Source organism: Mizuhopecten yessoensis, unplaced genomic scaffold (assembly GCF_002113885.1).
Source record: "Mizuhopecten yessoensis strain PY_sf001 unplaced genomic scaffold, ASM211388v2 scaffold10921, whole genome shotgun sequence".
Taxonomy (NCBI): Eukaryota; Metazoa; Mollusca; class Bivalvia; order Pectinida; family Pectinidae; genus Mizuhopecten; species Mizuhopecten yessoensis.
In genome coordinates this window covers 698,797-725,425 of record NW_018408788.1, presented here as the reverse complement: position 1 = coordinate 725,425, position 26,629 = coordinate 698,797, and the positions used below count along the sequence as shown (strand labels likewise).

The 26,629-nt window shown below is 34.1% G+C and overlaps 1 protein-coding gene across 1 annotated transcript in view; it reads left to right on the top strand.

The window, feature by feature from the left end:
• Positions 1 to 23,988, top strand: part of LOC110463718 (potassium voltage-gated channel subfamily H member 6-like) — a 253,657-nt gene extending 229,669 nt beyond the window's left edge. Inside the window, exons 9-19 of the mRNA XM_021518537.1 lie at positions 3,171 to 3,567; positions 4,606 to 4,805; positions 5,637 to 5,724; positions 11,983 to 12,147; positions 13,228 to 13,421; positions 14,956 to 15,067; positions 15,627 to 15,869; positions 16,316 to 16,449; positions 20,732 to 20,946; positions 21,127 to 21,379; positions 21,856 to 23,988. Of these exons, the coding sequence (XP_021374212.1) occupies positions 3,171 to 3,567; positions 4,606 to 4,805; positions 5,637 to 5,724; positions 11,983 to 12,147; positions 13,228 to 13,421; positions 14,956 to 15,067; positions 15,627 to 15,869; positions 16,316 to 16,449; positions 20,732 to 20,946; positions 21,127 to 21,379; positions 21,856 to 22,170 (2,316 nt within the window). The 3' untranslated portion in view covers positions 22,171 to 23,988. The remainder of the gene's footprint in view (positions 1 to 3,170; positions 3,568 to 4,605; positions 4,806 to 5,636; positions 5,725 to 11,982; positions 12,148 to 13,227; positions 13,422 to 14,955; positions 15,068 to 15,626; positions 15,870 to 16,315; positions 16,450 to 20,731; positions 20,947 to 21,126; positions 21,380 to 21,855) is intronic.
• The last annotated feature ends 2,641 nt before the right edge of the window (positions 23,989 to 26,629 follow it).

Genomic DNA, 26,629 nt, shown 5'->3' with positions numbered 1-26,629 from the left:
TTTGGTGTTTAGTTGATGATGCCAGGGGGAAGTACTTTACAGGTAGGACACTAGGAGGTAGTGTTTATGTCTACCACTCTAAGTACTGATAAAAAACTCTTGTGTGGGTTATCAAAAAACCCTTACGAGTAGTAAAGGTTCACGGCTCTTTGTTAGAAGTATACAATTCTCGTGTGTGGATTATACAAGTCACTAGTAAAATATATAGGTCCATCACTGTCTGAGAGTGGTATAAGGTTTCATGCTGGACATTGTTTTTGAGAGAAAAAGTGTTGCGCAAATTAGATATGTAAAAGTTTTGTTCAAGCATTTTTAGTTCTTAAAATTAGTACTTGCACAAATTAAGTGCACATATTACACTTGTATTTTCGATAAACAAACAATAAGGTCCACAACCTTTTTAAAAGTATACGTGTACTAGAATACATATTTATATACATGTATAACAACAGAGTCAACACAGTTTCTAGTAAGGGAGCTAACTCCCTGATTCCTATCTAAAACAACTGTGTTTTTATTTCTGTATCCAGCCCTGGGTAAATCTGACACGAGTGCTGTGTTCTGTTCTTGTGAATTGTTTTCTTGTTTGTATAGTTATCATGGCCCAATAAAACAATAAGGACATATATATGGCAACTGTGATGCTATAAAAAGTGTTTCTTTTTAACCAAATGAAATACGTGTTATCAATTTCCTTTTTACTACAGTGAAACCTGTCTAGCTCAATAAATGGAGGACCGTTTTAATATTGAAAGACTTTTTATAACTTACATAGAAATACTTGCACCTACATTGTAGTGTGGCCTTTGAAGCTAAGGGTCTAGTTTGTAAAGGTATTTAATGATTGATTTAGACAGGTTTCACTATATTAAGGTGAGTATATAGCACAGGTGTATTGACTGATTTTCTCATGTGTTTTAGTTATGTGTAGTGTTAATTAATTAATTAATTGATTATTAAAATAAATAAGTGTATAACTCATTTACCCCTGAATACACACTTGAAATCCTCCAACTCAAAGGTTGGAATAGTTTATTATGAAATTTCAGGGTTCAATGAGATAATACATGTATTGCAACAATTAACCAGTCAAGGTGTACATGTTTATAAATTGTGGGTATTACTTAATTAAATGATACAACGCAGAGTGGCACCTCACAAATAAATTACTCAAATAAATAATGACCACTGACTATAGAAAAATTATAATGTTATTACAATAAACATACGAAGACATAACATTTTATTATTTTGTAATGAGATATTATTTTTGTGTTACTGAATGAACAAATTAAAGAAATCTAACAAGTAATGGAAAATTTATTATTTCAGTCTGTAAAATTTGTTAAAAATTGAGGAAATGATATCTATACGAGTATATCAAAGATAATTTTTTGTAAAACATCCAGGTGGAGCGTTTGATAACAGAGTAAATATGTAAACTGAATTTCTTACCAACACCATTATCTTTGATATCAAAGATAATTTTTTGTAAAACATCCAGGTGGAGCATTTGAAAACAGAGTAAATATGCAAACTGAATTTTAACCAACACCATTATCTTCGATATTAAGCTGCGTATGGTCTATCAGTGTTTATTCAATGAAATTATGATGAATAAAAAAACATGATTCATGAATTGATAGATTATACACTTTTTGTACAAAATTCCATAAAGGAAAGAGAAATCACAAATGTAATTTGTGATTTTGTTTGTGATATTTGTGTGTGTGTCTAACGACTGATAAAGCAATGAGAAAAAATATGCAAAGCATATGTAAAGCTCATCAGGAGAGTTTGGTTTATATCCTTCTTTAAGAAATAACATTATCACCAAAGAGAAAAGATGTTATATATCAAACCTGGTCACCAGATCTGCATGTGTGCTGATTCCTCCTCCTTTATACATGTCCGGGGGTGGGGGGGCGGGGTCTGGGGGGCCAACAAATTAAGGAGGAAGGCCGAGATATGATTACATTTAAATGTTAAAGATGTCAGCAATTAATTTGTCTTTAATTTCCTTCTCCAAAGCGTAATAGTGGGATTTTCTCAGTATGCAATATTTTTACCCTGTGTGCAATGATATTAAATATGAATGTTTTTAAAATCTGTTTCTACCATTTGATATAAGATCTGAAGAATTCATTCTTTGAAGAATTTCTAATAATGGTGCTTTTTTTAGGCCATCTTTTCTGTAAAACTCACTTTGAAAGTAAAGTAACAATAAATAAGACTGGATTTAGAACTGGAGAACCATCTGAGGAACATAGCTGTATGTAGATGTGAATGAAGGCCATAGTCCTGTGAATGAATGAACATCAGGCTACATATTTGTTTACAAACAATTTTTCTTATCTCTACTATTGGTAATTTAGTCAAATATGCCGACTTCAAAGTGTTTTATTTGATAATGAACCATTAAATTCACTAATGAATTCCTAATGAGTGCTCAAATTCGTAAGTATACATATAGGTTGTTTTTTTATAGGTATTTCAGCATTTTTTGTCATTTTCTCCAAAGTAACATTGACTTGAAAACCCATTAATTAAAATAAGTCCTAATGATACATTAATGCATTACAGAAGTGGAATACTTAAGCAAATCTTTTGAGTCGATAAAAAAAAAGCTATGAAACATTATGTGATTGAAATTAATGTATGGTGATTAAATCATTTACCATCGTTATTTCATAAAAAGATACGTAATGATTAGAAGCTGATTTATAATTACGGTGGGACTGTTCCCTTTAACTGGGCTCAGGAGCATGAAAACCTACTGGAAATCCTTCAAGTGGCATCTCAGCTGAAATTTGCTTGTAGATTTAGGCCGAAATTTTGAGAAACATTTCTTTGTTCACTATGCCCCACATTGGAGGACATTTCATTGACCCACTTATGTTTTATTCATTTGAAGTTATATCTACTTTAAAACAATATGGCTATGTCATTCACAATTTCATTCAAGTGACTGTTATGGCTGACCAGCCTGTTGTTCAGGTTATGATGGTTTCAAATGATCACTGACAGACAGGTAACAGAAAAAAATCTATTTTCAGTTTTACATTTAGAACCTTTTAAACAGTAACGATGTATAATTTATATTTTGTACTGATTTACAATGATATTGGAATAATGCATGCAATTCATAACCAAATATATTTTTATTACAGACAGCAACACTGATTGGACTATTAAAAACAGCTCGTCTCCTCCGATTGGTTAGAGTAGTTAGGAAATTGGACAGATATTCGGAATATGGTGCAGCTGTGTTGTTGTTGCTAATGGCAACATTTGCACTGATAGCCCATTGGCTAGCCTGTATATGGTACGCCATTGGTAATGTTGAGAGACCTCACCTTCCTCCGCCAAAGATCGGTTGGCTGGACCAGCTAGCAGAACAAACTCATCAGCAATATGTTAATGGAACAGGTGGACCAACCATAAAATCAAAATATGTGACTGCCCTATACTTCACCTTCAGCAGTCTGACCAGTGTGGGGTTTGGTAATGTGTCTCCAAACACAAACTCTGAGAAGATCTTCTCCATCCTCATCATGTTGATTGGATGTAAGTACTGCCTGAGTAACGGCAACCATAGTACCTGACTGTGACATAAAGGGAAACAACTGTAGTATCTGACTGTGATATAAAGGGAAACAACTGTAGTATCTGACTCATATAAGGGGAGACAACCGTAGTATCTGACTGTCATATAAGGGGAGACAACCGTAGTATCTGACTGTGACATAAAGGGAAACAACTGTAGTATCTGACTGTGATATAAAGGGAAACAACTGTAGTATCGGACTGTTATATAAGGGGAGACAACTGTAGTATCTGACATTGATATAAGGGGAGACAACCGTAGTATCTGACTGTAGTATAAGGGGAGACAACTGTAGCTTTGATTTAAGATGAGACAACGTAAGTTCTGAAAAAAAAGGATACAACTGTATCTCATATATAAGAGTATACAAATTTAGAAGGTATTGTTTAAGGGGAGACAACTGTTGTTTTCATGTAAGGGTAGACCAGTGTAGCTCTGAAAAAGGGGAGACGACTGTATTTCTCGTATATAACATTTAAAACGTCTTGAATAAGGGGAGACAATTTTTTGCTCTCGTACAAGGGAAGAGTGCTGTTATACTGGGGACAACTGTTGATACACTGTATGATGTAAGGGGAGACAACTGTAGCTACACTGTATGATGTAAGGGGAGACATCTAGCTCTGATGTTGAGAAGACAACTTTAGATACACTGTATGATGTAAGGGGAGACAACTGCAGTTTTGATATACAAGGAAACAACTGTAGTTCTGGTATAAGGGGAGACAACTGCAGTTTTAATATAAGAGGAGACAAGTGGTTGCAGCACTATAGCTGTGATATTAGGGGAGACAATTTCAGCATTATTGACTGCTTCCTCTACTGTCATTGTTATGCTCATAAATACCACATTTAAGAATTATCTCAATCTAAGTTTGGACCCATCTGTAGCTAGATCCTATATGACATACAGGTGACAGTGATATTCACAATGTGGATATTTATCAAGAATTCATTCCTGATATATCTTACCAGAGAACCCAATCTCTTCATTACAGCATTGATGTATGCCAGTATATTTGGTAATGTATCAGCAATAATTCAAAGATTATACAGTGGAACAGCCAGATACCATACACAGATGCTACGAATCAAAGAATTCATCCGATTCCATCAGATTCCGAACCCACTCCGACAGAGGCTTGAAGAGTACTTTCAGCATGCATGGTCATATACAAACGGGATTGATATGAACATGGTTGGTATTGACTGCTAATTATTTTCTTGTTAGGGAGAAGATTATCACTCGTATATTAGATTATATTAGACCTGTATTCCATACAGTCTTATTTTTCACCTTTTTCCCCCCAGCAAAATGAATCTTCAAATTCAACTGCTAGAAACCCTTTCTGGTTTAAAAGTAATACTTGATCAATACTGCAAGTATATCGCTGCAAAGTCTTTTTTCAAAAACGTTTATCATATTCACAGGAAGATATATAACACTGCTTGCGGTTGACTGTGTATATTATTTCAAATAATGTTATTTTTCTGCTTTACTACAGTCAAAACTGCATTTTCATTCAGCAGTAAATTACAATTATTGGTGCCTGTCATGAAATATTTAAAATTTCAATGCAAACTAAACGTAATTGAATTGAAATTGAAAACTAAACCAATCAGCAAGCTGTAAAAAGCAGAATAGCATGATTACTTCTTTTTCCAAACTATGTTCGATAAATTATGGTATTCACAATTTTGCTGACTGGTTTGTTTTCCTCATGGTTTCTGAGCTAAATATGATTATTGGATGGAGAGAAGAGTGCTCTTTCATACAGCTGTGTACAAGGCATAAAAGAAACAGAAATTTAACCTGGAGCCCCATGTCTTTACTTTATTTGCAAACTTTGGAATTTCCCGATTTAACCCATGCACATGAAAGAGTATTTAGTCTAAGATATCAATATATTGTAAGACTGCTCTTTGAGCCCTGATTCTCAATACTGGAGATTGACTTATTACCAGAAATATTGATGAGACGCCAAGAGGCAATTAACTTGGATTGAACACTTTGTTTTTCATCTAACAGGTACTGAAAAGTTTTCCAGAATGTTTGCAGGCCGATATTTGCCTGCATTTGAATAAAACATTGATCAACAATTGTCAAGCTTTTAAAGGTAAGATAAGAGTCACTGTTGATTCCCATACTTACCTGCACTTTACCACTCATAAAGCCGTTCATTTCTTTGTTAACAGTTGGAATGGCGTTAACAAACCATGACTGCAGCTAGATCGATGTGCTGTTGATGGAACAGTGTATTAAAAAATTGTTATCGTAAATATGGTCTCTATGACATAAAGAATGAACATATAATTCTGTTTGCCTAATATCTACAGCAAATTTTCATCAAAACTTCATCAGCTTTGCAATAGTTGATAAGTCAGATTTTCAAGCAATCATTTTTTTAAATATCTGCTCAAAGCTGACAAGGAGTTCAGAATAATCAAGAAGGATTGCCAGAAATTTAAAGAGCAACAAGATCGTTTCACGCCCTGCATGTACAGACAAATTTTCCAAAATTCTATGGCCGATCACAATAAAACTTTCTGGGAGTGATCCATAGGGGAAAGCTTCACAGCAAATGGACAACTTTTAATTTATGGGAATCAAGATGGCTACTATGGCCTCTGATTGACTCAGTCAATCAGGGTTGAGTCAATCAGGGTTGTACATGTAACTGATACCTTGTGGGAGAAATACATAGGGAATAAACTTAACATTAATTAGAAGGCTTACTTTTAATTTTTCAACTTCAAGATGGCCACTTTGACCTCTGATTGGTTGAGACATTAAAGAGTTCAATGGTTGAGCAGGAGGTTTCAGTATGACTATGTTCAGTACATTCTCTATAAGCTGGACCATAGTAGTGATGTACTATTAGAATTTAACTTTGTTTAATTGATGTTGCTTTACTTTAAATATTTAACAAAACTTGTAGACCACAGCACAACCATCAAACATCTGTCTTTGTATTCATTTGAATATTTTGGGGGGGTATTACGTTCTTGTTTCAAGGCCAGCAAGTGTGAAATGATAGAAATAAATTCTTTCCCCATAAAACATTTAGTGATGAGTCTTTTTTAAAATTCAATATGATCAGTTTTATTTTTATAATGATCGTTGGTTTTATTTTTTGGAACATTTTAAGAAGAATATGTTTGCCAAAAATACCAGTTGGCAGTTACTTGGTTATAGCTAAAATATTTTGCAAAATCTAAACTAAAAATTCTACTAGGACCCAACCTTTTGTCCTTAACAGACAGGTTTTAATAGAGATATTGTGACCAAGATCTCTATTGTTTATTTAATGTACCTGAAACAATTTTAATTTTAGACAGATTTCAATGTAGTGTTAATTCTCTATCATGTTTTTGTCTGTTTAAGATTTTCTTAACTTTTGTTTTCTATTTGGGTATGATTTCTGTTTCATTTTTTTAAATTTAGTAAATCAATTAAAATGTTTAGTTTTGTATCACTAGGTAGAGTATCATTTGATAAGTTTATTTATGTAGGTTATATGTTTTTTTCATATGATTTATCTTAGTCAGAATACCAAGATACTCTTAAGACCACGAACTAGAAATTTTATTTAAACATTTTAGAAATTGTTTTTGACTTTTAAAGTGCTGTTTGCTCCGGAGTCAGGTAACTATGTATGATTTGGGAGATGCATGCTAGGGGGACATTATTCTTTCCAGCCTGTCCAGCATGGCTTAAATCTGACCAGATACAACCACTGGTCAGCAACATATATACCTTTCTGAAAATATAGATGGAAAACAATGTTTAATCTGAGTGAAGTTAGGGAGGAGAAATGCTTACTTTGAGTGTGGGTGGGGAGGGAAAGTTTACATGTGGTTAAAAAATTGTTAGGGAAAATTAAAAAAAAAAAAAAAAACATTTGTGAAAAACACTGTTTTATATGATAATTTTTGTTTGTGAATAACGCTGTTGTAATTTGTAGATTATTGCAATAATACTTGGCGTGAAATGGTAACATATCACTTTGTCCTCTACAAATATTTATTTTTCCGGGAACAATAACAGGAAAATATTTTCTTATTTTTTTCCTATACACTGTATCAAGTATTCGATTTATCTGAATGTTTCGCTAGCCTCAATGGAATTGACATAAGATTCGATCTTCATTACGGGAAAGTTGTATCAGCAGTGAGCTAAGTAACTTTCAACAATCAAAGGTCAGAAATATTTGGAGTTAAGATACATTATGGTTAACCGTTTAATGCTGAATATTGTTTTAGAGGAAGGAATATGTGTTCCTGAAAACTTGTGGTTGTTACCTGTGAGTTAGATTTAAGGTGTCCGGTCCCCGCCGTCTAGATCACGTCAGGGTAGGCATGTAATAAACCAGGCATTATCAATATAGACACAAGTCTCGGGACAATCAAACTTCACACAGCCAGTCACCACTCACTAGCAATGTATACATGTAGATAAAAGAAATCCCTGTACCTCATTTTTTTTAAATTTCACACCAACAACTATTCTTGTAAAATGTTGCATTACATGTAGATAGAAAATGAAAATGGTCATTGTATAGATTTTTAGATTATACTCACAGAATCCTTCATGTCACTTTTAGAAAACATTGAAATGTAAGTGTAGAATCATCTCCCTTTATTATTGACCATTTTCAGCCATTAAGGAGAAGGTAACTGTTGAAGGTTTAGTTTACACTTGGTCACTGTAGGCAAAGCATGTAACATGTTGTATCACATTTATAGACAAAGAAACCAACTCATTCAAATAGTTGTATGTTTAGAATTCAATATTTATAACTTCACCTGGCTTAACTCAGTTCACCCCTGAAATTTCAAAATGGACTATGCCAACTTTTGAATTGGAAGAGTTCAAATGTGTCTTCAGGGTTGAATGAGTTAAAAGGCCAAGTGAAATGATAGTGATGGCAATGATGTGTCCGTCCGCTGTCTGCCTTCGTCATCGCCACATTTTCTTGCACATCTGTACATTTTAAAAACAGAAGAAAATCTTTCAGAATGAGAATCATCAGTTTGGTATGAACAATAAATGCTAAGTTTGTTTTACACATAAATAGTAATTTGAAATTCATTTTGCAAGCTTTCATTTTTGCGTTTTTCGAAAGTTCGCAAAATATGTTTTCAATTACTGCTGGTGTTTTAATAGAAAAAAATCAGTTCTTTTGTGTCTCTTGTAAATAACCATCCACAGGTAAACATTGATTGGCAGTTTTCATTTTTGACAATTATTACTTATAAGTAAATGTACTATCAAGATGATTTTTGCTGAAATGAAGGGTTATCTGATTTCTTGTAATGCGTTATTTTGATTTCGTTTCAAGTTCACATGAATAATTTGTATCAACAACTTCTTATGAGCCACTATAGCTATTGGTCTGAAGTAATATCATTTGGCCAGTTGTTTTCCAGATAGACCTGTTATCAGTTTTGTTCAAATAAATGACCTTGACCTATATGCAAGATCACATAGGTTAAATGTGTTATAACATTCTAAAATCTTCACCCAAAGAACCATAACACCTAGAGTTATGAGATCTGACTTGTAGCTTAAATTGCTTCAATTGCGAAATGAAAGAGAATTTTTTCTTCTGACAATTTGAATACCTGGTATATGTTTAAGCTTTGGTGACAAATATTCTTCATAACAGGGTTTATTAACCTGTTTGGGAATTTCCTATTATCTGCAGTATATACTTAATGTACATGTACATCTGATAACAAAAAATAAATCCTTGCCAGGCTCGGACCAATAATTTCATATCTTAAAGTGCTGTGTAGTTTTCATTTTTCTAAAGGAAAAGAACGATTAGAACTTTGACAAAAATGTGTGTGTGTTTGGGTGTGTTTGTGTGTGTTTAGGTGTGCAGATGTGAGTGTGTGGAAAACAGGTTTTCAATGTCTCCAATGTTCTTAGTCTTTTCTGCTAAAAATAACATTCAGGATATCAAAGATGAGACAAAATTAAATTTAACCCTCAGTCTGATTGCTTTCGTAGAAAGAGTAAGTATGTAGCCACATGATTTCTGTTAGGTGGGACAGCATGAGCTCCGTCAAGGGAGGTAATAAGGGCTGAACTGTGTTAAACTGTGATGTGATACAATGATCGGTGAGAGTATTCAATATGTATACTAAAAGTATGTAAGTAAAACACATATATTAACATTGGTTTTACAATTAAAAACCTCAAATTAAAATCAATATAATAAAATAAGAACTTGCTACATGTACATTGCTATCAGGGAAATAGTGCTTATGACATGCTAGCTATATAGGGGATTTGTGTACAGTTGAAATATACTCGGCTTGACAATGCCATCAATCTTGCAAATAAACTACTTTGTCTCCTTAGGATGTCCTTAGTGTACTTACAAGTCCTTAATGTTGGATCAATTAAGTGTCCTTGGGATGTCCTTAGTCTACTTATAAGTCCCTAATGTAGGACCCAGTGTCCTAATAGGATGTCATTAGTCAATTTACAAGTCCCTAATGTAGGACCCAGTCTCCATCGAATATCCTTAGTCTTAACTTACAAGTCCCTGATGTAGGACCCAGTGCCCTTAAGATGTCCATAGTCTACATATAAGTCCCTGATGTAGGACCCAGTGCCCTTATGATGTCCATAGTCTACATATAAGTCCCTGATGTAGCACCCAGTGCCCTTAAAATGTCCATAGTCTACATATAAGTCCCTGATGTAGGACCCAGTGCCCTTAGGATGTCCATAGTCTACATATAAGTCCCTGATGTAGGACCCAGTGTGATGTAGACCTAGGATACTAAACCACTAAATTGCATGATTGGCTGAGAAAGAATGGCTCCATCATTTTGTATATGTCATTAGAGAGACCCTGACTAATGGCTATTACATCGTAACTTCTAGGCTATTAGATCACCCGGAGTTTGAGACAGAGTGTAGACTAAAGGCATGATGTACTTACCTTTGTATATGCATTTGTGCACATTATGAGTCATCTTCTACATATTCAATTTGAAGTTTTTATATCCATGGAAACAATTGGGGGGATATAGTAGTAACATGGTGTGAGATGCTTTACTTACTTTATAACAATCGATTGCACACGGTTCAGTTTGGTATCTCAATGGCCGAAGATAATAGGAAGACAAATTATTTTTTATTTTCTTGACTTGATTTGTCAAAGGTCAAGGTCAAGATCTCTGTTAATAAAGGTAGAATGCATGTCTTGAATCCCCAACTGATTTTTGACGCTGTTCATCTGAGGTCGAGGTCACGGTCACTTACTGAAAGTAGAATGTCCTTGTCGTGATAGTAGCTAAGATTTTTTTTTACTAAAGCTTAGATTTTGTGTGTTGGTTGCTAGATGAAAAAGTAGGAAATTCCTATTGATTTTGGGCATGATCTGCTGAAGGTCAAGGCCACTGTTAGTGTACTAAAAATAGAATTTCACAAGACAAATTACCTGTTTTCAATACTAACATCAGATTAAATAATCTCATAATGCTCACATGTTCTAGGAAAGAGAATTTTCTTTTCATATCCTTTCTTCAAAGTTAATGGTCACAAAAAGCTCCGATTTTGGTACTCTAGTTGTCATAGAAAAGAGGAAAAGCCCTTTGAAATTTAGGACTGTAACGTCAGCGTTACTAAAATTAGAATGTTCATATCCAGAACTAACTTCAGAATAAATGATCACACAAAGCTCAGACATTGTATGTGAGTGGCCCTAACCGTGAAAAACAACCCTACTGGTATTAGGAATGGTAGGCTAAAGGTCAAGGTCAATGTTACTGTAAATAGAATTGTCTAAAACTTCACATTGAGGCAAGAATTTCCAACTATAAACACAAAAGTCAACATCTTACAAGCACAGTCTCTTCCTAATAAAAACATTTGTTTTGTATCAACAGCTATTATTACTCACAATTTTTTAAAAGGGTATAACTTTTAGTTATCATGATAAGACTTGACACCACTTTCCAATGGCAAGCATACTTGCCAACTTTTTGAAATTTCCATGGAGGAGATTACCCATGCTCATAATTAAAAACATAGAAAGGTGTGTAATTATTCCCAGGGACAAATAACCCTTTCAGATTGCATCATTTAACCCTTCTATCAGATGAAATCATCAGATCTTAGAAAATAAGAATGGGTTAGAAAATTCACTGGAAAAAAATGCTTTATTTTAGGGTCCAAAATAGGGAGTCGCCATCAGAAATGGGGAAGGTTGGCAAGTTTAGGTAAATGATGACAGCTACTGTACTGTATGCAGGTGAGGCTGCAGTATTATTGTGGTTAATGTAACATAATCTCAACATTTTATATTTCTAGTCAATAATGAACTACAAGATGTACATGTGTTTTTGTTGTACAGGTGCCAGTCCTGGATGTTTGCGGGCACTGTCCATGAAGTTCAAGACAACACATGTTCCTCCTGGGGACACACTGCAGCATCGTGGAGATGTCCTAACTGGCCTCTACTTCATCTCCCGAGGCTCCATAGAGATTCTTAAGGAGGATATCGTTGTAGCCATACTGGGTAACTACATCTCAAAAATTGTATATCGTTTGAGGCTGAAATATACGCTCAAATGTCGAAACACCTTTTAGATTTATATAAAGGACAGCTTGGAATTTTCCTCAACTTCATATTTGTCAAGTTTCTCAATGTTGATATGAGATTTTAATCTTTTGTTGTCGTTTTTATATACCTGCCTTTGTCAAAACACTGTTTGTCCATCTGTATGTCAACTCATTCACCCCTGAAGACACATTTGAGCTCTTCCAGTTCAAAGGTTGGAATAGTTCATTTTGAAATTTCAGCGGTGAATGAGTTAACTTTTGGATAGTCTGCATGACAAGGGTTTTCAACCGAAGTGTATGAAACGTTACACAAGCATTAATAGCATCGATCTCTAGAAATCATTTAATTGTCAAGGTCAGAAATTCAAGGTCAAAGTCACAGTTACACAATCTTGACGTGATGATGGGGAGAATTTGATTGTCAATACATTCCCTGCTGAAGTTTTCAATTAAATTTGGTTGCATTCTCTCGATACAAAATGTATATGGAGGTACCACCTGAAAGAAGGCATAAATTGTTAAGAAAGGATAGAGGTTTCAAATGATCAGAGCTTTTTCTTCGGCCACTTTGGGGCGTATCCCCCCTACTCCGCCAAGGGAAAATGTTGTTATTGCATGTTTACCAAAATCTCTTTAAAAATTCCCAATCTCAAAAAACTAAATTCAAAAAATATAGATACGTGTGTTTAATGAGTCGCACCAGTCAGTCAAGCAGCAACCTTTGTAACGGTACCATAATCAACAATAACCAGTAAGACTTCAATGATTGAAAATGGCCGTTTTTATTATAGCGGCATAACATAAAAATACGTTTTATAATACATGTATTACACACCCTCCTGAGAAGGTGCGCCAAAAGTTAATGTGCACAATAAAATGGCTCAATGATTCAACCCCCACCCAAAAATATAATTTCTTTTTGTAATTCAGAGCTTGCATTCGGTTGACAATTCAAAAGCCTCATTTAAATGAAACAATCTTTCTTAGTCAGGACATGTCAAAGTAAGCCACTGTGTGTTGTTTATGTCTGTGACAGGTAAAGACGACGTGTTTGGGGAGAATATATGTAAACACGAAACAATTGGCAAGTCGAGCTGTAACGTACGCGCCTTGACCTACTGTGATCTACATAAGATTCATCGGGATGACCTCATGGAAATACTCGATATGTATCCTGAGTTTTCTGAACACTTCACCAAAAACCTAGAAGTTACCTTTGACCTCAGAGATGTAAGTATTTTAATCCTAATCAATATAGCGGAATTGGACTGGGTCGATTCCCGAGGACAAGGTAGCTCAATTGGTAGAATGTCCGTCTAGAGTTTGGAGGGTCCTGGATTTGAATCCTGGCCTGGCCATGCCTTTTTCCTCTCCTGTTACACTTATCAATAAACATGTGTTGACTGAGGCCATTGGGCCTGATATTAAGTCTTATTACCTTAAATAGGTATTAATAAAAAAAATATAAATGCCACTTTGTGAATGTTCTGAAAATTTACAATACAACTTCAGTTTTGAATATCAAAATATACAAGTTAGAAATTATGCATTAAGTTGTTGTAAGATAACCAGGCTTTAATTGACACAACTGGTCTGAAGTTTTAAAGTCTGATTCGCTTAAAAACTCATTAAAACACCCATTTTAAAAAATCTGATTTTCAAATTATCTCTAAATTTACAAATATTGTTTGTGGTTTTTTGTCTTCAGAGAGTCGTCCTTAACGGATGTACATGTAATTGTATTTATGAATTAATTTCACTTTTTATAAAAATACTAGATGAACATTGAGTGTTAAGATGTTGTTAAACTAACCAGACTTTTACAGTTGGGATTAGATTTTCAAAGCCAGCATTGTTAACTTAGCGACAATTTACCACAAACTTGCCATTGTCAAAGCTAAATTTCTATCTTTGTTAATTCAATATGGTCAACTTCAGACTGGAAACACTAAAACATTTGTATATTCAAGACAGAAAAAAACATATTTGAAAAAAATGTGTTTATAATTTGTTTAGCATAATTAGTCTTTTTACAATGGGCTTTGAGTTTTAGCTAGGTCCGTATATTAAGACATAAATTTGTTGTTGGCTTAAAAAAAACACTCAGTCCCTCAGGATTCAATTTAGACAGGATTGATCTTATTGCTATGGGGAAATGTTTCTTAGTGTCCTTTGTATGGAATTAGTTTTTAGGGCTATGTTTAGGTCCTTTTAAATTAGCCACAGGACTTGACAGTGAGTGGCAATCAATGCCACATGCACGTTGAGTCAACACTTCCGTAACACAATTGATGTTATTTTTTAGTGTAATGTTTGCCAACTAACCTTACAATGTACATCTCTGTATAACTAACATCTTTGTTTGTTGGCTTACCCATTATTAATTATTGATTTTTGGAGTGCTAATTAATTAGAAATTTCCACTAGTAGCTAAATATTTAAACAAGGTTTTAAAATGACAATTGATTAAAGTTTCTTTCTGATAGCCTGAGGTTTTGTGAAAAACTAAAAAAGATTTTTTACAAGTCTGTAAGAGTTACTTCCCTTACTCCTGTTGATCTTGGTTCCTAGGGGAAAACTGTTTGACTGGAGTCTGAAATACTATTAAATGATCAAAAGTTTTGTAGTTTTTTACACGGAATTGTTTTTAAATTTTACAAAAATCATTTTTAATAGTCTAGGTGAATTCTTGGAGGCAAGAAATGTGTGTGGCTTCTCCTGTTTGAAGAATTTTCTCTGGCTACAAATATGATTTATATTACAGGAAGATCTGGTGATTAGGCGGCCGGACAATGAGAATAGCTATGGTGCTAGACAGATGTTAAGGAAGAGACGATCAGTGAAGTCGGACCACTCCTCGGGGTCAGGGTCTCCAGGTAAGGAGGATGGTCAGCTAGTGTCTTCATTGTAACAACAGGTCTGATTTGTGCAAGTGAGCTGTAAAGCTAGAAACTGAACATACCGGTAACTGGAATTTTCATATCTTTTCAAATATATTTAAATGTGCTATAGTTAATATATTTGGTCTTTAAACATTGAAAATATAGACATGTTCCATAATCAGATCATCGTCCCAATTTTTGATAAAAAAAATACATTCATTTGAATGCGAACTACAAACCATAAATGTTTAGATTCCAGGCCATATGGTTCTTGAGAAGGAATTGTTTGACATTTTCAATAAATAAGAAAATAGGACAATTTCTTTCATTTGAATGTAGATCTGCTACATATTTCCATGCCAAATATTATGACAAAAATCCTCCTAATTTTGGATTTGTATTTTAATTTTTGAAACCCATTTTACCATAGTAACCTTGAAATTATGTCTATTTCTTTAAAGTGTGCCTGGAAAAAAATGAAAGGGGTAAATTTACTTTGCAAGGAAGTTCCGATGTTAGCTATTATTGAAGCAAAACTATTGTATATTTCAAGATGAGGCAAACAAAGAATACAAGTTCCGCCCATCACGTGCACGTCGGTTACGACGGCATGTTAGCCATTCGGAAGGCCAGATGATGTCCACGTCATTTGACTCCAGTGAGGAGGAAATCCAAGAAAGCGGGGCGGGTATCCTTGAGTTCTCGCCCAATAAGGCAGGTCATGACATCACTCCTGCCAACTTTGAATTTGATTCCAAAGATGATAAAAAGCGGCCAGGGTTCTCCTCCATTGCAGGTGATTTCCCCTTGACCGTATTCTACCAAGTACATTGTTTACTGTTTCAGTGGAGCTGAGGTGTGGGAGGGACACTTATTTTCATGTCAGATATATCTGTATGTTTTATTAAATTAACTTTAATGTTTATTTGTTAGAATTACATTGGAAATGTGTAGCTTTTGCCCATTTTTGGCAATCAGTTCTCTCCGGCAACCCCTATTCATTCATTTATCTACAAATGTAGCAATATCTTTAATGTCTTTAAACTACAATCAATGAAAATTAATTCTGAAAGTGTTACTTTTACACCAGTGCAATATTCTGATTGATCCCGCAATTGTTCAATGATCGCTTTTTAACACCATTTTGTGTGTACAATAAATTACAGTAAACAAATGACCTAGATATTGATTGTTTGGTGTAGTGGTATAGGAATTCACAGTAGTTGTATTTATATTGACAAGCTGGAGCCCTGGCTAACGTCAACAATCTCGTGAATGCTGTAACTGGACGCTACGACCATCAGGGCAAGAAAATGGACCAAGACACTGCACCTCTGTTACAGGACCAAAGCCAGAGCCAGAGTTCAGACACACAGGTACGTTAATGATTATATAAAGGTATGTTCAGGATTACAGGCAAGTATTTCAATGATTACCTACAGGTATGTTAACAATTATATACGGTACACTAACGATTATGTAAAGGTATGTTCAGGATTACAGGCAAGTATTTCAATGATTACATGCAGGTATGTTAACAATTATATACGGTACGCTAACGATTATGTAACAATTATATACGGTAAGCAAACAATTATGTAACAATTAAATACGGTACGCCAACGATTATGTAACAATTATATGTGGTATGCTAATTAACGATTATGTAACAATTATATACAGTACGCTAACGATTATGTTAACAATTATATACGGTACGCTAACGATTATGTTATACAGTACGCTAACGATAATGTAACAATTATGTACGGTACGCTAACGATTATGTAACAATTATATAGAGTACGCTAACGATAATGTAACAATTATATACGGTACGGTAACGATTATGTAACAATTATATACGGTACGCTATCAATTATGTAACAATTATATACGGTACGCTAACGAGTATGTAACAATTATATACGGTACGCTAACGATTATATGACAATTATACACGGTATGCTAACGATAATGTAACAATTATATACGGTACGGTAACGATTATGTAACAATTATATACAGTACGCTTACGATTATGTTAACAATTATATACGGTACGCTAACGATTATGTAACGATTATATACGGTACGCTAACGATTATGTAACAATTATGTACGGTACGCTAACGATTATGTAACAATTATATTATATGTGGTATGCTAATTAACGATTATGTAACAATTATATACAGTACGCTTACGATTATGTTAACAATTATATACGGTACGCTAACGATTATGTAACGATTAGATACGGTACGGTAACGATTATGTAACAATTATATACCGTACGCTAACGATAATGTAACAATTATATACGGTACGCTAACGATTATGGAACAATTATATACGGTACGCTAACGATTATGTAACAATTATTTTGGTACACTAACGATTATGTAACAATTATATGTGGTACGCTAACGATTATGTAACAATTATATACGTTACGCTAACGATTATATGACAATTATATACGGTACGCTAACGATTATGTAACGATTAGATACGGTACGGTAACGATTATGTAACAATTATATACAGTACGCTAACGATTATGTTAACAATTATATACGGTACGCTAACGATTATGTTATACAGTACGCTAACGATAATGTAACAATTATGTACGGTACGCTAACGATTATGTAACAATTATATGTGGTATGCTAACGATTATGTAACAATTATATACGGTAAGCCAACGATTATGTAACAATTATATACGGTACGCTATCAATTATGTAACAATTATATACGGTACGCTAACGAGTATGTAACAATTATATACGGTACGCTAACGATTTTGTAACAATTATATTTGGTACGCTAACGATTATGTAACAATTATATGTGGTACGCTAACGATTATGTAACAATTATATACGGGAAGCAAACAATTATGTAACAATTAAATACGGTACGCCAACGATTATGTAACAATTATATGTGGTATGCTAACGATTATGTAACAATTATATACGGTACGATAACGATTATGTAACAATTATATACGGTACGCTAACGAGTATGTAACAATTATATACGGTACGCTAACGATTACGTAACGATTATATACGGTACGGTAACGATTATGTAACAATTATATACCGTACGCTAACGATAATGTAACAATTATATACGGTACGGTAACGATTATGTAACAATTATATACGGTACGCTAACGATTTTGTAACAATTATATTTGGTACGCTAACGATTATGTAACAATTATATGTGGTACGCTAACGATTATGTAACAATTGTATACAGTACGCTTACGATTATGTTAACAATTATATACGGTACGCTAACGATTATGTAACGATTAGATACGGTACGGTAACGATTATGTAACAATTATATACAGTACGCTAACGATACTGTAACAATTATATACGGTACGCTAACGATTATGTTATACAGTACGCTAACGATAATGTAACAATTATGTACGGTACGCTAACGATTATGTAACGATTATATACGGTACGCTAACGATTATGTAACAATTATTTTGGTACGCTAACGATTATGTAACAATTATATGTGGTATGCTAACGATTATGTAACAATTATATACGGTACGCTAACGATTATGTAACAATTATATACGGTACGCTAACGATTATGTAACAATTATATACGGTACGCTAACGATTATGTAACAATTATATACGGTACGCTAACGATTATGTAACAATTATATACGGTACGCTAACGATTATGTAACAATTATATACGGTACGCTAACGATTATGTAACAATTATATACGGTACGCTAACGATTATGTAACAATTATATACGGTACGCTAACGATTATGTAACAATTATATACGGTACGCTAACGATTATGTAACAATTATATACGGTACGCTAACGATTATGTAACAATTATATACGGTACGCTAACGATTATGTAACAATTATATACGGTACGCTAACGATTATGTAACAATTATATACGGTACGCTAACGATTATGTAACAATTATATACGGTACGCTAACGATTATGTAACAATTATATACGGTACGCTAACGATTATGTAACAATTATATGGTACGCTAACGATTATGTAACAATTATATACGGTACGCTAACGATTATGTTAACAATTATATACGTTACGCTAACGATTATATAAAGGTATGTTCAGGATTACAGACAAGTATTTCAATGATTACCTACAGGTATGTTATGGTTTATATAGAGATTACCTACAGGTATGTTAATGATTACCTACAGGTAGGTTCACATTTAAAATATACAGGTATGTTAATGATTACCTACAGGTAGGTTCACATTTAAAATATACAGGTATGTTAATGATTACCTACAGGTATGTTAATGGTTATATATCCAGATATGTTCACAATTGCATACTGGTATATATGTTAACAATTATATACAGGTATGTTAAAGATTAAAAAATGTACCAAATTATGTGAATGATTGGTTACATACAGGAATGTTAATGATTATATTATGGTGTGTTCAGCATATACATACAGGTATGTTCACAATTATATGCATGTATGACAAACTCTGGTATGTCCTATATCGAAGGTAATACATGTAAATAGCATCTCTTACCAAGTATAATAGAAATTGCATGATAAGACAACATCAGCGCAGTCAAGCAAATTGTGGAACGGAAACTGCCGGCCAAACGGGAATTGAATTTGAATGACTAACTTTTGACAGAATTACCTGAAAATGTATGGGCCAAAAATAAATTCTCATTTATGGAAAGGAAATCTATTACACCACAAGAATATTATTGTTTAATGTAAACTTCCTGATTTGCACTCTACCTGAAATATCTGTTAAAACTTTTCTCGAACAGTCCTTGGTATCACTTCAAAAGTCTCTAAAATGCCTTGCTACCTATGTTTGTCTTTGCGTGAAAAGAGAGGAAAAACAGAAATTGAATAAAAAATGACTTTCTCGGGCCTGTAATTAGTAAAAAAAAGTGTCAGGACTATCTATATATTTACATACTTAATACTATACTTGAAGTAGTTTTCTTGCACACCACTAAACTATTGATCTCTTGAAATTACTTTCACTGTTAGAGTAATTATAATAAATTATAATAACTTACTTCAACAAATTACCTGTTTTATTACCATGTTTACCACTGATAAACACATACTCGGTATTGTGTCTCCCTCTGTAAAACAATGATTTTACCTTTAGCCAATTCTTGAAGCAAGCCTTTTATGTGCATCATCATTCACTAGAAAGGACTACATGCAATTATTTCCTTTTTCAGAAGTAAGTACCCCGGGTTTACTGTGAAATCACTTACTTTCGTGGGGTTTATAATTTCGTTGATTTCGTGGGTACTCTTCATGAACAAATGCATAGGTCAATGAAGTAATAACGGGTTTGACAGAAAGCTATTCCCTGTATGATTGGCTACTAATAATCGATGAATTCATGTACCCACAAAATAGGGCTTTCGGGAGGCAACCACGAAATTTGTGTCCTACAAAAAATATCTGATTAATCACAGTATCACAACCTGATAGATAATATATAAAAGTTGAATCCAATGTAATGATAAAGTTGCATTTGGCTTTGATCATGGGGAAGGACTCTCATCATTAGTAACCGTATTATAGATAATAAATTTGATGTTTAAAGCTGTGGCTATTCCAGCCCAAAGGGATGTCCAGTTCCAGTATGCCCAAGTCCACCTCGTCCATGACACTGCCTGTGTCCAGTCCCTCAACACAGTCCCAGTTTGAGGAGGCTCAAGGACAGACAACCTTCATTCCCACGGAGACCTGTCCAGGTGACCCCAACGATGGCCATTCCAGTCCTCAGGATGTTGAGAGACGACTTGAGGATTTAGCAAGGTGAGTAATCAGAGATTTAATTTCTGTAAATATTTCTTACATGATTCATGAGTTAGCGCAAGATGTTAAGCATGAAAAGCAATAAAATTGGAATACCACCAATGTATGCAAGTTCAAAGTATATAAGTTGTTAACAGTAAAAGATAGTGACTTATATTTTGGCTAATCATCTATCCACAGGCAGCTGACAAGACTAGAGAGAAAAATGGGTTGTGACATTGCCATGATCCTGAATATCCTCCGCTCACAGAATGTGGACGCCTCCCACTCTACACAGATACCCTCCGACCCACGTGTGACCCCACCCGATGGCAACCTCCCGCCTCCTCCCGACTACAACCAGATCCAGGAGGATGATGATACCTTTGGGTACCAGGAGGCCGCCGCGGACAAATCAGGGAAGCCGCAGGATTCCGCAAAAGACTCCAAGACGGTAACGTTGCTTCCTTAACATTTACGATCAACGTGATTCATTATGACACACATAAGAACAATTGCATATGGCAACTTATATCACAGAGAAAAACTGTTTTTTCATGAAACTATTCGATTTCATCAAGAAATATAAAACAGAAAACTAGCATAAACTGAATTATTACGTGATGTTAAAGCATGTTCCTTCGGCCAGCTAGTAGTAAATAAAAGTAATGAATACATCTACAAAAATAATTTATATTGTGTATTACCTACATGGAAGTGAAGTGTGAAAACTGTGCATACAAAAATTCTTTTGTCTGCACTGTTCCTATTACAGACGTTTGTTTGGATGAGGTACATATATTGGACCATACTTTGGCTACTATATGTAAATATGAATTAATATCCAATATTTTTTATGTAACTTCCTCCATTCGTCACATATATGACATGTAATCTCTCAGTAAAATAAACTAGTCATTTTCTCTGTAGGTGAGTGACCCTGAGGACAGTGAGGATGGGCCGTGGAAGCCCAGGACTGATTGTGATATTGTTTCTCCGTTATCAAATATTCCCACTAGTGACAATTCCATTTCCCCATGTGATCCAACAGACAGTACACATTCATCTTCATTCAGCCAATCACAAACTGTGTCTCCTCTGTCTGAGGCAGTTTCTCCAATCAGCCAATCAGAAGATCCAGCTCAATCTCAAATCAGCCAATCACAATCCTCCACACTGTCACCATCGACGCGTCGTCGTTTGGGTATACCTGATGGTGTGGATATGAGGAACACAGTTGTTTAGTTATTTTGTTGTTATTTCTAGTTGATAGTGGTTCTATGGCACTCCAACTTTAAAATTGTTCTTATCCAGACGTTGAACAAACTGTTGATTTACATGTGCATGGCGGTGTTAGATATCTATGTTCTGTTCACTACATGGTTAGAAACTTAGAGATATCATTTAATATTGCGATAATAAAAGTGCATGTTCTTTGAAAATAACAGTAATAGTTCTTAAAAAACCTGTGCAGTTATAAACAAGAAAATATTTCTGAGGCATTAAAATCACAAAACAATATTCTTCCAAATTAATATTAAAGATGTATTCTTCTGAGGTTGTATCTCATTCCACTTTAATGATTATGTATTGTCAAATTACTCCCATTAAATTAACGAACGCGAATTGATTTAGAAAAATACACAAACCTCTGTAAAATGTTTGAAAACTCTACATAATGACTTTTCAAAAACCTGGTCGATAATCTTCTACTCTGTGAACTTGTCTTCATATAAGAAATCCCAGACACCTAATCTTTGTTATTGCTATTTCAATGTTTCATATCAACTACAGACAGTTATTTAAATGTGAAATTTTTTTAAAAGCTCATTTCCATTTGAATTTCTCGTGCATATCTTGTGAAATTAAGAAACTGTTGTGATAAAAATGTTGAGATAAGCAATATGATATTTTAAAGATAAAGAAATGAGAGTTATAGACTGAATTTAAGACATACATTTTTCATATAAAATAAGGGACATGATCTAGTAAGTACAATTTAGCATTGTAGAAGAATTCTTAATTTAGAAATTAATTAATAATTAGAATTCATGGTTCCAATTGTTAAAAATATTTATCATATAGCAAGTACAATGCAAGAGCACATTTGATAATCTGTATTATAGTCAACTACTGAAAGACACTGTTCAGAATGAATTAATGTATTATTCCACAATTAACAAAAACATAGGAAACGGACACCATTACAATGCATGTATCGTGACATACTCACAAAGGTATGCAAGGAAAAAAGCAGTAGGAGAGATGTATATTTGGATAAGAGTAAGATTATTGTAAATGCTGTGCCACATTGTTGGTTTTACCGTTATGTTCAGTGACTTATACGTAGTCTCAGTTCATATTGTTTTGCTTAAAATTAATTACATTTGATTATTTGTTATTATTGTGCACAGATGTGAGCCAGATTACCTTTTCCCTTGTAATGTTGGGTAAACTCGGGGTTGATATCCACGATGATTTGAAACTAAAACAATGTAATTGCAATAAAAGACTTGCCCGACTATTTCAATTTATTAGAATAGGGCTCGATTTTGAAAACCTGCAAAGTAACTCAAATCATTCTAATTCAGCAGCCATAGACTTAAATAAATATTGCTCAACAGCCTTTGAAAACTAGGAAGACTATTTGCATTTATTAATTATGCCTGTTTTTAGGTCACCTGAGCTTTGCTCAAGTGACCTATTCTAATCGCTTTCCGTCCGTCGTCTTCCGTCGTGCGTAAACTTTTTACATTTTCAACTTCTTCACAAGAACCAGTGGATGGATTTTTGTAAAATTTGGATTCCTAACCCAACCCCAGCGACCAGGGCGGGGCCCCAAAGGGAAAATTAACCAATATTTCAAAAAAAATCTTCTTCAGACTCAGAGGTACTACACTCATTTTCTCTACATGGAAAGAAAGATCATCAGGGGCTTTACTTCAATTGTAAATTTCAGGAACCCCCAGCTATTTGTTCTCCCTTGGGGGAGGGGGTAAAATTTACTATAGTTTATATAGGGAAATAACACTTTTGGGTATATTTTGACAACTTTCTGTAGGAAATTATTTTTACTTGGTGAGAATTATCCTTGGAGGAAGATGGTTTTAAATTGTAAAATTGAAATTCCTACCCCAACCCTAGAGGCCAGGGTGGGGCCCCAAAGGGAAAATTAACCAATATTTCAAAAAAAATCTTCTTCAGACTCAGAGGTACTACACTCATTTTCTCTACATGGAAAGAAAGATCATCAGGGGNACATCTCCAGGGGCTAGGGCAGGGCCCCAAAGGGAACATTTACCAATATTTTCAAATTCTTATCCTTTGATGACATGACAAGTATTGTATTTCACTTAGTTTACATGCTGATTTCCACATCACATCTAGACAATAAAATAAAGCTACCAGTACGTATGATATAACTCAGGTGACCGCTAAGGCCCTTGGGCCTCTTGTAATTCAAATGTTCTGGAAATGTAGTTACATTGTTCCAGGTATCAAAGATAGCAACACTAATTTTTAAGTACAAGTTTCGCTACATGTTTCCATTTAAAACGCCAGCAAATAAGATAGACTAAAGAACTTAACATGCTATTTTGTTGTTCCGGTAAACCATTGAAACTATTTCCATTAAATGGATGTTGATATTTTTATCTAACGACTGGAAAACTAGCCAGACAGTTTAACAAACAATCCAGATTTTCAGAATAATACAGCTGTAGCTACATATGTATTCTGACGTTGCGATTTTAAATCCCTACAAAAAAGTCTAGTTACTCGCCATGAGCTGCATGACATACCTTACACTAAAATGTTGTATGTATTTTTTCTAATACATGTCAAGGTCAAATAAGAACCTTGAGAAGTCGGACATTACAATCTAACAAAATAATTAACTCAGGCTTTCAAAGTAACAGTTGTAAGCATTTTACCATATTCCCATCAGGAATGCAATTCTAATATCAAGACATACTCATAAATTGGAAGATAAGGACTACTTTAATGTGGATAGGATCTTAAGGAGCTCACATTGACATTGTTTAGGCTGTTTGATCTGGCTCACATCCGTGTTTTAGATAAGTGTATCTCAGGAAACGTTATGCAAAGTTTTGCATTTTCAAAGGATCCAGAGCCTGTGTGGCATGCAGGGAAGAAATATCTGTCGGAGAAAGGTTTCAGTATTATTTAAGCCATTAAAATTGTAGTATCACTTGTTTATTCAGATTTAAATTAAACCCATTTGATATTCACAGAACTTAAGAGGACAGATTCATCAATAAGTATTGACGTATTGGACAAAACTTTTTTTTTTATGAAAAACATTATGATTAATATCGTTTTGAACAGGTCACAGAATTATGGAACTTTTTAAAATATTTTATCAAAGCATTAACAAGAGGTAGAAGTAGTGTTGAAAATAAATAAAAAAGTGTAATTTTGTGAAAAAGCAATAGTTATTCTACAAAGTGAATTGATGGTAGTATCCTCTGTTGATTGTTTTTATGTGAATAAGAAGTCAAAAATGTGTTGTACATACATTGATATATTATGTTTAAACAACCGGCCTAAATTGTCATGTGATGATGCTATTACGTTTTGAAGCCTTTCGGTCATTCACCAATATGGTAACTACAGCTCAAAATCACACCCTCCGTCATAGAAGTTTGTTTTCTGCTGAAGTTCATTACACACCTAGTGTTGGTGGATGGTCGTAAGGTTAAATGATATTACTACATGTAACATATTCCTGTATATCTTTTTAACGCATGTCTCAAATGCAAGTAAAACGATATTTTCATAACGGATGAAGTCATTGTCACGATTCATGGTAGTTGTTATTAGTATGTCCAGAATCCCTCTCATCCATCCCAATCACCAGACACACTCGGTAGGATTTTTACTTACTTAGAGTTGAACTTTATAATATGCGTACTTCACTGGGATTAGTCAGATAGAAACATAAATTTCAGCTTATATGTACATATATCATGATATCGAGATGGAATGTGTAATACAATAAAAACAACAAATATCACCAATTAAACTTAACCTGGGAACAAACATGCAATATTTCTCTTGTGAATTAGAGTTCTTTGTCAGTTTGGTTAAATTTAGGCTACATAAGGTAGCCACATGTTCTGATGAGTTAAATATTTACCGCTTGATGGATTTATTGTTTCAGAACGATCCTTTTTTTGATTTGTCTTGTAGAGGTCCTATGGGTTTGAGTTTAGACCAGACATGTATAAGTAGAACTATTTTGACAGAATAATATCATAAATGCGTAAACACAATTTGCAAAATTATTTGTAACGGTGACTTACATTTACCATCCTTGGTGGAATTAAAATCTTAATTTTTTATTGTTCATTTTAACGATTTTCAAAATAAAAATTACATATTTATTTGGAAAACAAATAGCAGTCATAACAGAGTGAAATTTTAGAAACAGTGCTTGATAAATTATTGTAGTTTTCCATAGTAATACCCACATAAAAACAAATGCATCTTGCTATTTTATCCTGGGAAACATATGGTTATCTTCATATGTTGTTTAAAACAGTCTACACAGAGCTTATATGCCGCAACGTGGCGTCTGTCTGTCAACGATTTCTTCAATTACCTCTTCTGAAATATTGAACATAATTTCCCCAGATTTGACTTGAAATAGCCTCAGATGGTGGACACTCCAAATTGTTGGAAA